A 13,420-nucleotide genomic window follows, 5' to 3' on the forward strand; every position below is an offset into this window, starting at 1 on the left:
CTCAGAGGTGACCTGGGCTTGCTGTTAGAACCTACGAGGAAAAAGGAGACTATTAATATCTTTATACCTTGACAGTGTCCTATACACTTCTTTCTTCTCAACGTGTATGAGTAAAAGCTACATAAACATTCTGTTAATATTTACATACTCCATATTTGTTCCGAAAGGTCTAAAGAAATGAAGGAATTAAAGAGTGAAAATGAGGTACGATAAGGAAGGAATGAAAATAGGTATGATAACCATGAAGGCCAAGCAGAAGAGATTAAGAGTATTTATATAATAGAAAAGTCAAGAGAAGCAGGGCTGTCCTCAAGGACACAAAAAAACCACCAAACCCAACCCTAGAACAACCACCAACAACAGGTGAGGACACAGTGTATTAATTAAGTTAAAGAGCAACAGGAGGGGAAGAAAAAAAAAAAAAAACAAACCTAGGCAATTTGGTGTCAGCCTTCTGCTTAGCATCAGTTCTCCCACTACCAATGCAAGTAAATCAAGGTCATCTTCCACTAAGGATCATCTATTAATCATTTTATGTTCATGAATCTTTTCAATATGATCTTAAGTGTAATCAGATGTACAGCAAACTTGCTACATTTGTTATGTACTGAACAGCCAAAAAAACCCCCAAAGAAACCTAATCTAATTATGCTGGAGGAAAGGCCTAATACCTACAAGCTTTATACTGGTTTAAACCCTGCTTAAACCAATTTAGCACCATGTAACAATTTCCCTCATTAAGCGAAATTTCCCACGTCCGACTTAAACCAACTGAAGATTTCTCTATTAGCTCTTTCCTCCAGGGTAATAACATTAATATATGTATGGAAGAAAAACCGACAAAGTCCTATATCCCATGGGAAACAGGGAAACGATACGAGTTTCTTCAAAGTGAGCCTAAATGTGAGCCACAGATGAAACTCTGAACCATCTTGTTCTAACCTCCACTAAGAACACCCTCCTCAGTGACCACCTTTTGCAAATCATCATCGCTCCAGCCAGGTAATTCTGTCCCACCCACGTTCATTTGCATGGACATAAAGGAATCGGGGCATCAAAAGCATTTCCTGCTGGCAAGCTCTCACTAGGACTTCATTTTTACCAGGTACGATTTAGTACATGTGGGCTTTAAAATCCAAAGCATGAAGAATCAAGTCCTGTTTGCGTCAGCAGGAACAAGAGGAGGAGGTCATCTCATCCAGTTCCCAATCAGAGTAGGGTCAACTTGCATCTCACAAAGTCTCCTCAGATCCAAGGACTACAGAAGCATAGAATGGTTCGGGTTGGAAGGGACCTTAAAGATCATCCAGTTCCAACCCCCCTGCCATGGGCAGGGACACCTCCCACTAGACCAGGTTGCTCAAAGCCCCATCCAGCCTGGCCCTGAACACCTCCAGGGATGGGGCAGCCACAGCTTCTCTGGGCAACCTGTTCCAGTGCCCCATCACCCTCACAGGAAATAATTTCTTCCTAATATCTAATCTAAATCTCCCCTCTTTCAGTTTAAAACCTTCATCCCTTCGTCCTATCGAATTTGATCCCAGTTTGTTTATCCTCCATAGATAAACCATTTTTCACAGAATCACAGAATCTTCTTGGTTGGAAGGGACCTTTGAGATCACCAAGTCTAACCACAAAAACACCATTTACCTTTATTTAGTAAATGCAGAACTTCATACTTGTCATAAAATATATTTTATGTGTCAGTTATCCACAACTTGGAAAGTACTATGGTTATAGATAGGTAACCGTGTGTGCATCCAGAGGACCGGTTTAAACCCCAACGAGACACTCGTCAAGGATCATTCCACCTTTAGCAAACAGTTCACAATCTTGCATGTCAAATCTGTAGATATTGAAATACTGTATGTAAAAATGAAAGAAAAAATATTATCTCTAATACTTTTAAATGATTCCTTTATAGTTTTCCTAGAAATTAGCTTATCAGTTAATGAAAAAATAATTAAGACTGGAGTAGAGACTGACCTTTACTGCATGGCATTCATTTAAATACATTTGGGGGAAATAAAAATTACACATAAGAGATTAAGAGCTTGACTCAGGTATAGCTATTAACTACGTGAAGCACTGCATAGGCATACAATACAAGACAGTGAAGGACAGTATGAACTATGTCGTAGCACACTGGCTACTGAATTTAGGAAGATCTAAGCTCTGTTCCCAGTTTTATCACATAAGCAAGTTTCCACATTCCACTGTATTTCCCCTTTAGACATTTTACTTTTGTCTAGCTCGCTTGGAATCAACTCTACGGGATGGGACAGTGTTTCCCTGTAACTGTGCGTGCCTCACCTCGCACCCACAGCAGAAAGGTAAAATGGGCCTCTGGGAACTACCGTAGTGCGAGTGAGTAATGAGAATGGCTGTATCAGGTGTTCATCACCTAAATAAAAAAGGCCACAGAAAATTCAATCTGATATTAGACCACAGAAGCGTGGGCTAAATTATTTTATAGGGTTTGCACGGTAGCACATTCCAATACAGTCCCTTTCTGCTTCACCAGTCACCAATGGGCACAGATGTGGGTAGACTTTGCAGCTACAACCAGAGTGACCGAAGAGGTCACCGCCCCACCAACAGAGCCGGCAAACAGAACGTGCGAGCCCTCTGCAGCTGCCCCAGGGCTAAACTAGCAGGTCTTAACCTGTGCAGTTTAAATTTATTTGGCTCTCACGTCGTAAAGGATTAGGGAAGAGGTTCCACACCACCAATGGAGGGGTGGAGGAGTTTCTTCCAGCTGGTGGATAGTGAGAACCAGCTTACAGTGGGCTTTGATGAGATTAACGAGCTGACACAACAGCTCTCTGCTGCCCTGAGGGTGCTTCCGCTCTCCTCTCCCAAACTCAACTGTGCTTTCACTTTCTCCCTATACCCGCAGCACGGAGCTTGTCCTCTGTCTTGGGCAGTTGATCCAGCTCAAACCAGCAGAGAGAGGGAGGAAAGAAGGGACATGGAAAGGGGAGTGACCATTTCAATGGCAACAAGCTCACACTTCTGCCCTGGTGAAGCACACCCCGAGCAAAGCGGCAACAGGAGGAGACATCAATTCCAGAAATATAAAATCATTTCCTATCAGTTATTAGAAAGGCTCTGCAAATATTACATTAAAATCTCACAATTAGAAACTTTTCTATTTAAAACTTACTTTATCTCTCCCAATGGGAAGCGGCATAGCTGTATAAAGGTTTTTTCTTCCATCAAACACCGGCTTGCGATCCCCAAAAATCTGGGTTTTAAAGTGCTGAACCATATGCTCCACTATTTCTCTGAAAATACAAAAAGATTACATTAATTCAACTTTTTACTGTTGATGTTAAGTAGCAAATGAACACTAATATTTATGAATAGAGGCATTAGGTAAATGAAAGGGCTCTCCACTTCTGGGTATTAAAGGCAAGATATGACTGATCTGAATGAAAGCAACCTTTTCACAGAGTAAACTGTTTTCTTAAAGCAGCTATTTTTAGCTTTTTCAGATTAGAACTTTCCTTCCTCTTTTCTGTGATCTACTGAAAGTGGTAAAACGAAAGCTTGTGCTCTCTCAAGCTCAAAACAGGAGGTGCTTGATATTCTCCTGGGGCTTCTGCTCCCCTGTCCTACAGCCCTTTCTGCAGAGGACCATGGACCAAAAGCTCAGCAACCTGAGAAGCTTTCAAAAAAATGACTATCCAAGCTTATAGCCTTAGTGTAAGGACGACAGTTCTATGACAACAGTGATATGCAACTTTCTGCACAACACTGAGAAAGACTACTTTTAAATGTATTTTTTTTCCACGTACGCAACAAAACTGGGATCGATCCAGCAATACTGGGTATGTGCATTCACTGGGACCCGTGCATATTAAAAATACATATTCATTTAAGCATAGCTGGCATTAGGTTGCATGTTTGTATGAATGAGGTAACCGCTCACAAAGTTCTTGTCAAACCACAGTGTTTACACGCTGGTCAATGCAAAGCAGTTCACCAGCCCATGAGAGGTCTGTTGGAATAATCACACCCTTTGATGCCAAATGTCTTTGGTCCCAATGTCCCAAAGAGACACCCTTCAGGCTATCTGTATCACGAAGGCTGTAAAATCTGAAATCCATTAGCAGCCTTCAAGACGCTGCCTAGGAGATCCTTAACATACAGCTTGGGGCAAAAGGGCATTAAGAAGTTAAACTGACAGGGAAAGGAAAGCACTGTTTCTTTAGTACCGTTGTCAACTGGCAGCTCAGAGACACTGCAGGTGACTACTTCACACACCTCAACTGGAAAAAGCAATTAACCCAGCATATAGTTAGATATTAATGCAAAAAACTAAGAGGAAATGCTGAATTCATTCAAGAAAAGAATGAAGATTGGATTAATTGACAATTTCTTTGCTGTGTGCCAAGGCTTTAAGATAAGATTTGACCATTGAAAGAAACTTGCCTGACCTGCAAAGTGTGAATAAAACTTGCCCCAGTGATTTCTGCCTCAGGTCTGCGCTGTCAGACTGAACAAGCACCTATTTGGAGGGTGGGAGGAAGGAGGTATTTTTCAACCTTGAGTTAAAGACTGAGCAATGGAAAACCCATTCTTGTACTGAGCAAGTTCTTCCAATTGTGAACTACTTCATATAAAAATGAATACTTCCACTTAATTAAGGTTTTCAAGCTTCAAACCGTGCTTAGCACCGGTGCTTCTCAGCTGTGGGTGGAGACATCTTAAATGTAAGTTATTTTCTCCATGTGAAGTTAAAAGAAGAGTTATTTACCAATTCACTAACTTCAGCCCTTTGGGACTGCTACTCTACCGAGATCGTGCAAGCACAGCAAGTGCCAGTGACCGCAGGCAGAGATCATCCTGAACCTCATACGAGTCCTGCCTGTCCACAGGAATTAAACCGAAGGCATCCACGGTGTGTAACCAAACTCACATTGCCCACTCTTCCTGTCTAACTAAACAAACAGATCTGGGATTTCTGCACCACACGAAGTATTGTAGCCAGACTGTATTGGTTTGGCACAGCAGCGTATTGTCTCAGCTTTGTGTTTTCCAGTCCTGCTCCAGCTCACGTCTCACCGGCACGGAACTTGCAGGGACACTTGCACACATCCCCGCGGTGGGTCGGCAGGGTCACATTCCACAGTAAATCCCAGAATAAAAGTCAAGAATGAAGCTGGGACGGATGAGGGAGTACCGTAAATGAAAATAAAATCTCCCTCTGTCCTTTCTAGAGGCTGAAACGTATAAAGTAATGATAAAAACTATTTACTATAAATATACATCTGAATGATATAACCAAAATACTAGAAACGTGCAGCCAGCCGAAAAAAATCTATCATTTAGAATGTGCACCCTGCATAATCCTGATACATATAATATATAAGCACACACAAAAATAAAGGTATACATGTAGGACTGAAAGGTCACAGCCACAAAAACCCAGGTGAGCGCATGTACACCGATGTATACGTAACGCAGGCAGGAATAAGCACTCAAAAGAAATAGAACATGCACTTCATTAAGTGAATCCAATTTGTATTCTTCCCACACTGCACTGAGAAACACGCACCATACCACTGTCAAAGGCATTTATGACATCCTTCTTTACTGCAAAAAGGCATTTAATCTATGCAGATTTATACTTGCTCCTGTTACCACAACAGAGGGAGTGACCGACCTGACAAAGCAGAGCAGGTCAGAAGTTGTCAGTGGAGAAAGAACTTATTACTGAGTACAATCTGCCTTTTCAGTGAGAAAGCTTGCTTTATTATTTAGTAATTAAGCTCTCTGCCACTGATGCTCTCCCCCACCTGGGGAGGAATAACCCCATGCATCAGTACAGGTTGGGGGCTGACCTGCTGGAGAGCAGCTCTGAGGAAAAAGACCTGGGAGTCCTGGTGGACAACGCGGTGACCATGAGCCAGCAATGTGCCCTTGTGGCCAAGAAGGCCAATGGCATCCTGGGGTGCCCTGGTGAGGCCCCATCTGGAGCACTGGGTCCAGTTTTGGGCTCCCCAGTTCAAGCAGGACAGGGGACTGCTGGAGAGGGTACAGCAGAGGGCTACAAAGATGATGAGGGGCCTGGAGCATCTCTCATAGGACGAAAGGCTGAGGGACTTGGGTCTTTTTAGTCTGGAGAAGAGAAGACTGAGGGGGGATCTGATCAATGTCTATAAATACTTAAAGGCTGAATGTCAAGAGGATGGGGCCAGTCTTTTTTCAGTGGTGCCCAGGAACAGGAAAAGAGGAAATGGGCACAAACTTGAACGTAAGAAGTTCCGTCTAAATGTGAGGAGGAACTTCTTCACTTTGAGGGTGGCAAAGCCCTGGAACAGGCTGCCCAGAGACGTGGTGGAGTCTCCGTCTCTGGAGACATTCCAAACCCGCCTGGACACGTTTCTGTGCAACCTGCTCTGGGTGGACCTGCTTTGGCAGGGGGGTTGGACTAGATGATCTCCAGAGGTCCCTTCCAACCCCATATCATTCTGTGATGAGCAGCCATCCTGGACCATCACACAGAGTTAGAACACACACACACAAGAGCTGCATAGCACTCGGCTCCCCCAGGAGCTACAGCATCAGGGCAAGCTGCACCAGACAGCAGTGTGCCAGTTGGCAGGGCCACACGTTAACAAAAGCAAATCACAGCTCCCACTATAGAAAAAGTGACTTAATTTTTTTTTGCGGCACCCCAATGCAGCAAGAGTATTTCAGTGAAATCAGCAGGGCTGCCCTCTGGCAAGAAGGGAGTTCAGCTTAATACACCTACAGCGGTGTTTGCTTTTAAAATTAAATTAAATTCTTGACCAGCTTAAAAATTAAATTTATAGTACATCACGACAGAAAAAAAACAAGACAGCAAAGCGTAGCGATGCTGCTTTATGAAAATGCTATCATTACCGACTCTTTAGTACGACAATGGATAATGCACTCTGGGTTTATTAATTCACATTAAGAAAACTTCAGCTTTCGGGTGCCTTTTTTGACTCCACGCTTTGTTCATGGCTGCATATTTCACCCGTGTGACCTCCTTTAATAAGGAAAAGTTTTGCTCTTGAATATGTAAACATGTCATTCCGATCCTCTACAGTCAAGACGTAGGTAGTTACGATGAAGATACTTTTGGTTTCCAGTTAGTGCCAAGTCTTGTTCTCAAGTTTCACTTCTGGCAACGCTACTCTTGTTCAAGGCAATAAGGTTGCCACACTGTGACTAATAGGGCACATATGTGAAATGCAAGACCTAATTGCTTGTTTCCTTGGCCAAACGATCCATGTTTTCACCTTGCTATCTGTTTCAGGAGCATATCTTTCCCTTATATAGAATCTACAGATGAAGGAAAATTTCTTACCTAATTTAGCCCCTACACAAGCCTCTCGCAGCAGCACAAACGGATGGGTTTTGCCCCACCTTGTCAGTAGGGGAAGGTCGGAAAACAAGCCGGTAACACCAACTCCCTGCTGAAGGACTTGGCAGCCAATTGCGCTCCGATATTTAAAAAGCAATACTAAGAATTATATTTATTAAGTTGGCTTATACTGACCTAACTCCACTAGGGTTAATGCAGTTCATCCATCTGTCACCAGTGGCTTTGATCAGCAGCATCTTAAGATGCTGACAAGTTCAATCAAAATAAGGGACAATTAGCACAGAAATCTTGGATTGGTACAGAAAGTCTTGGAGAAAAAAATCCCTGTTGATGGATATGCAAAGTCAGAAGCTATCAGCATAAAGAAAGACAGACACATCCTCCAAGCTGTCAATGAAAACTGGCACATGACTCCGGCATTTTCAAAGGAAAACAGGAATGTAAATACTGAGAAAAGCAAAGCGGAGTATTACCTGTTAACTCTTCTAGGGCATTTTTCTGGCTTTATATCCAATTCGTAATGGTAGATATCTATTTTAGGAATGTCCATTTCAAAGAAGTTGGCCTGCAGTTTGATTGTTCTCCCAGAAGTGCCAAAATCTGGTCGAGGAGGGGGTTTAAAGGCATATCCCTGTATTGGTGGTGGCAACGGTGGAGGAGGTGCAAGCACTGAAAAAGAAAAAGCACAAGTTAGTTATATCAAACTGACAGTTAATAAAAAACTTATGGGCTATTGATCAACAAAACACAGCACATTTAAACTAGTAACATTTTTTAAGCAATCTAAAATCTGAAAAAAACCTGCCATCAGGAATCCATGAATTCTGACTCTTCCCACACTGCGTCACCATTTTGCTGTATTTCCTAGCCCTTATTATTGAATTAAATCTTAAAATTAGTTGCATTTTCCTATACTACGCTTCAGCTGGGTGGGAATTTGAGAGGCCAAGGGAATTTTCACTGGCACGTTTTCACTGCTGGGAAAATGTGAATTAGAACTTCGTTGCAGGGAAGAACCTCGGTTTCAAAACAGACAGCAAAGCGAACCACCTACCCACATTTATTTGAGCAAACACCTATAAATTGGAATTTCTACCACTTAAACCAACCTTTGCGATCACATTTGGATAAGCTGCCTGCATCTGAAGCAAATGTAACGTGTGCGTTTCAGCTATATACATTTTGCTCTAAGGATCACACTGCACAGCCTGCCAGAGAGGGGAACACAGCACAGGAGCTACTCCTTCATGGCACAGATCTCCAGCAAACACTGTATTAGAATTAAACTACATCCTACTGCTTCCTTTAAACAGAAATGAAATGGAGCAAATAGTCTACTGCTGCTCTACTGCATTCTTGAGCTCAAACACCAGGCTGTAGATCAGCCAACGTGTGGTTGTTTCAATCTACAAAACTCCACTAAACATCCATGGAGAAGTGCATAAGGGACCAACTCGAGTATTCAAAACTCTTGCAGCATCAGGTTTTCCCTGGTGGAGAGCAGTAACAACCTGCAGCAAAACCTTCTACATGTGAAATAACCCAGGAGGCTTCTTATTACTTATGTAAGAAACCAGGTGTGGTTTCCTGGGATTATCAAATCCAGTCCTCTGCGAGCAAAAGAAACAATACACATCCCTTCATTAACACGTCAGTCACCACTCTCCCACCCTCGCTTTCCCTTCTGGAAAGCCGTTCCAGAACTGTGATGCTCTAACGCTCAGAAACATCCTTCCACTTTTATTCCTTGTCAGGTTATACTCACTGCCCTTCACATTAAGTACTCCTTATTGTATTTTTAGATTTAAACCAAATTCCCATTTAATTCTTAATTCTTGGCTATACTACTTTTACTAGTCTCTTCACGTAATCCAGGCTTCATTCTCATCTTTCCCGTCATTTTTCAAGCTAATGCATTTTCAGCTCACCTTTCTTGTGTTCTACATGAGGTCCCATCAGGGTCCAGCACAACCACACTGATGCCTTTATCTCTCACCTGGAAATGTTGTGTTAATAAGCCCTAAACTGCATTTGCCTGTTGCACCACTGGCAGCTCTTCGCCATCCAGAACCAGTCAGGACACGTGTGCCCATCTTGGTTGTTTATGACTGATCATCTCCCAGCTCACAATTAATTCCCAGCTACACCATCTTTAATATCTATTTTTTTAACCCCTATCTATTACCCTAGTGCTTTCTCTACGATTCCCAGGTCCTCCTTTTCTGATAATGCCCCATGATGAGGTTTCACGTACTTATTACCAACATTTATGCACAAGATCTTCAATGAAATAATAAACAAGCCCATTCCCAACCTTAGCAGCAGCATTTCCCCACTTTACCCATCAACACTCCCCATGGCCAGTTTCCCCAGCAGCATTTCAGCCTTCCAATATCTGAAGGGAGTCTACAGGAGAGCTGGAGAGGGACTCTTTGTCAGGAAGTGTAGTGACAGGACAAGGGGGGGTAATGGTTTTAAATTGGAAGAGGGGAGATTTAGATTAGATATTAGGAGGAAATTCTTTACTGTGAGGGTGGTGAGACGCTGGAACAGGTTGCCCAGAGAAGCTGTGGATGCCCCATCCCTGGAAGCGTTTAAGGCCAGGCTGGATGGGGCTTTGAGCAACCTGGTCTAGTGGGAAGTGTCCCTGCCCATGGCAGGGGGGTTGGAACTCAATGATCTTTAAGGTCCCTTCCAACTCTAACCATTCTATGATTCTATTATTTCCTTACTTATTTTTACAGTTCTACTAATTGGACTTCCAGCAATTTCTGCACATATCAGGTATTTCATCAGAATCCAGACTGTTTGGTCTGACATTGGGAATATGATAGGGGTTTGTGTTGGTTAATTGTTATTTTTAAGGAAAAAAAAATGTTTCTTCTCATTTGGTTTATGTTTGGGAAGCTTGTTTCAGGTTTTATCTTTCAAATATATTGAGCTATACACCCTTTTGATGTCACATTAGACAAGTTCAATTTGCTTTTCTTCCTCCCTTTCATAAACATCGTCATTAAAATTTGTGATTCTCCAACACTAACTTGATCAATTTGTTAAAGACAGATGCTTGTTGGTAAAGACTTGTGCTTTCATGACCTAAACCTTCATGTTTCTGTTATAATATATTATTCTGGCTCCCTAATTTAAGTATATGGACTCTTTCAGTTTTGCTTTCAATGGAAATACAGTAATTCTCATTTGAGTATTTTTTCCGCACTATTTATCCATCTTCTTTTTTTTAAATTCCTGCACATCTCCACTTCTAAGACACGGATTTGTCATCTTTTCCCAATGCTTACAGGACCTCTGCTTACTTGAAATATTTTTCTGAATTCACTCAGGTGGCCTCCACGGCCACCACCTCCCCTTGCTTGGTGCGACAAATTCACAAAGCTCCTGTGTCATTAATTGGAAAGACTCCGCTGTTGTGGATGTGACAAAGTTATTCGTAATGTTACGACTACAGCTGGAAAATAATATAAAAAAAATACTCCCACAAATATTTATACTTGCAATGGGACAAAGGTTTGTATTACCCACCTCCAAATCAGATCAGGAGGAGCAGCGAGCACCTACCTCTACTCCATCAGAATCTCGCTTACCATCTTTTCCCAAAGAAATCCAGCTCCCACCTATGATTTCAGCCATTCCCTTGCTTAATGTTCTACAGCTCATCGCTGCATTAAAGTACTTACTTAGTTCCGTCTTTTGTAACAGAACGTTCCCATTCGAAAACCACGTCCTAATCATTAATGTTATTCTATATTTTTTTGCGATTTTGATTCCCAAAGCACTAAAGCCACTCAAAAATATTTCTCTTTTCTGTCCAGGCTCCTGGTATTTGAACATTTCAGTTCCTTGTTATCCACTGTATTATAGCTGCATTACGTACTGCCTTAACCACTGTTATCTGGTCAACAATTACCTCAAGCATTTCCCTTCTCTGTCCTGTCTACTTTTAGGCTTTCTAACATTTCTCTACCTACTACCACATCCCAATTCTCCTGCCCTTCCTTTTTCTGTGCCAGATTTGGGACATCACGACTAGTTTTTAGAAATACAGGTAGGAAAAAGAAAAAGCTTATGAGATTTGGAAGCACAAAGACACGAACCACGGAGGGGGAACCCCCCAAAAACTATTTATGATGCAAAATTAAATAATTTTGTAATTAAATAACACATCCTCTTCCCACTGTATTAACATGGGATAATTTTCTCAGGGGTGTAACAAAGCCTATCTGTAAGTGTTCAGGGATCAACACAGAATCACAGAATGATATGGGGTTGGAAGGGACCTCTGGAGATCATCTAGTCCAACCCCCCTGCCAAAGCACGTCCACCCAGAGCAGGTTGCACAGGAACGTGTCCAGGTGGGTTTGGAATGTCTCCAGAGAAGGAGACTCCACCACGTCTCTGGGCAGCCTCTTCCAGGGCTCTGCCACCCTCAAAGTGAAGAGGTTCCTCCTCACGTTTAGACGGAACTTCTTATGTTCAAGTTTGTGCCCATTTCCTCTTTTCCTGTCCCTGGGCACCACTGAAAAAACACCATCCCATCATTACATTCTTCCACTGGAGTTTTAATGACAAACAGTAAATAAAAGTGAGGGAACACGTTCAGTTTTGAGAGTAACACAGGGAGAAGCAGACTCCTGGTGCAAGATGCGACTGCAGAGTTTTACAACCTGCCTGTCTGATGGAGGAAAAAAAAAAAAACAAAACCCAAAAGCCAGTTCAGAAAGCAGGACTATCACCCTGTATTTTCTTTTTAAAAATTTTTTTCAATGATTTTTTTTTTTTTTTTTACAACCCAATAAAAAAAAAAATAAAAAGGAAGCTATTTCTGGCTCCACTCCCCAGGCAAACTTATTTAGGGCAGGGTGTTGCTTCAAGGAGATAAGCGCTGTTTATCAAACAGCAGCATTGACCCGATAAGCAGTCAACCTGTATTTTTGCCGCATAAAACACATATGTCTGCGTTCGCTATAGGACTGAGGGGTGTGAATTGAACTTCAAGGGGAAAAAAAAAAAAAAAAAAGAATATTACAACTGTTGATCTGAACTCACTTTTTGGACTACTGCCTCAAATTAAGATTGCAAAATCAAACTATCTTGTGTGAAATGTATTCCAGCCACCAGCTGTGAGGACAGGGTCACAAAAGACTGAATTTGGTGCTGACGGGAGAGGCTGGAGCCTTATTACTCTTTTCTATCAAAGAAAAAAAACCATGAGCCTCAATCGTGAACCACAATTGCTACGTTCAAAGTGATTCACCTGCCCCAACTCCTTGTTCGAGCACTCCTGCGTAATTCCCATCACTCGCTCGCTGTTAAACGTGCCAGAAGCCACAGCAATGCAAGAACATTTTCTTAGCACCCAGGTTCCTACTAAAGAGCTTTTGCTGCGCGATGAGGTGTATGACAGAGGCCGCTGCTGGACACTGGAGCTCGAGGTGATGCCCTACCTGAGGAAACCTGCCAAAATTCATACCCCGACGCGTGTTACTCCGGTTTTCAGAGACCCCTTCGCTAATGCCAATGATGCTTTTGGAGAGACGCTAATTCAAAGCGTTGGAGAATCGACGCACGTACTTGGATTTTACTTTTAAAGCACTGTCAAAGGAAGAATGAATTAGAAGATGAAAGACTAATAAACCAGAGCATCCATGTGATAAGTATCAGAAGCTCCTCACTCATTTGCTAGACTATAATATGAATAATGAGAACGTTTCAGCCTTGATATGATGATTGAGGCCATCAAGAGCCCCATTTTAAAGGTGTGAAGTAAGTTAAGCTGGGTACTGAATAATGAGGTGCCAGTATACAGTCTTTAGGCTTATTTTTATCACGAAAAAACAGACTTCCTATTATAATTCATCCAATTCACATAGACCAAACCTTCATAGTTATCAATTTTAAGAATAGCAATTTCTAAAATAAATTAAAAAAAAAGAAATCTGGAAGAAGATATTAAGAAAATAACATTCTTGTGGCAGTTTTCTGAAATAGAGTTAAATGTCAGGCAATACTACTCCGTTAAAAGAGAGCAGCAGGAAAAAG

At 42.0% G+C, this 13,420-nt stretch overlaps 1 protein-coding gene across 2 annotated transcripts in view; it reads right to left on the reverse strand.

Moving 5' to 3' along the window:
- AGO2 (argonaute RISC catalytic component 2) overlaps positions 1 to 8,024 on the reverse strand; it is a 35,573-nt gene extending 27,549 nt beyond the window's left edge. Inside the window, exons 1-2 of one of the 2 annotated variants that reach the window (XM_074145816.1) lie at positions 7,837 to 8,024; positions 3,167 to 3,287 (exon numbers count right to left, since the gene is read on the reverse strand). In XM_074145816.1, coding sequence (XP_074001917.1) covers positions 3,167 to 3,287; positions 7,837 to 7,913 — 198 coding nt within the window. In that variant the 5' untranslated portion in view covers positions 7,914 to 8,024. The remainder of the gene's footprint in view (positions 1 to 3,166; positions 3,288 to 7,836) is intronic. The other variant, XM_074145817.1, reaches the window with a different exon arrangement.
- Positions 8,025 to 13,420: the final 5,396 nt, after the last annotated feature.

Source organism: Numenius arquata, chromosome 3 (genome assembly GCF_964106895.1).
Source record: "Numenius arquata chromosome 3, bNumArq3.hap1.1, whole genome shotgun sequence".
Classification (NCBI taxonomy): Eukaryota; Metazoa; Chordata; class Aves; order Charadriiformes; family Scolopacidae; genus Numenius; species Numenius arquata.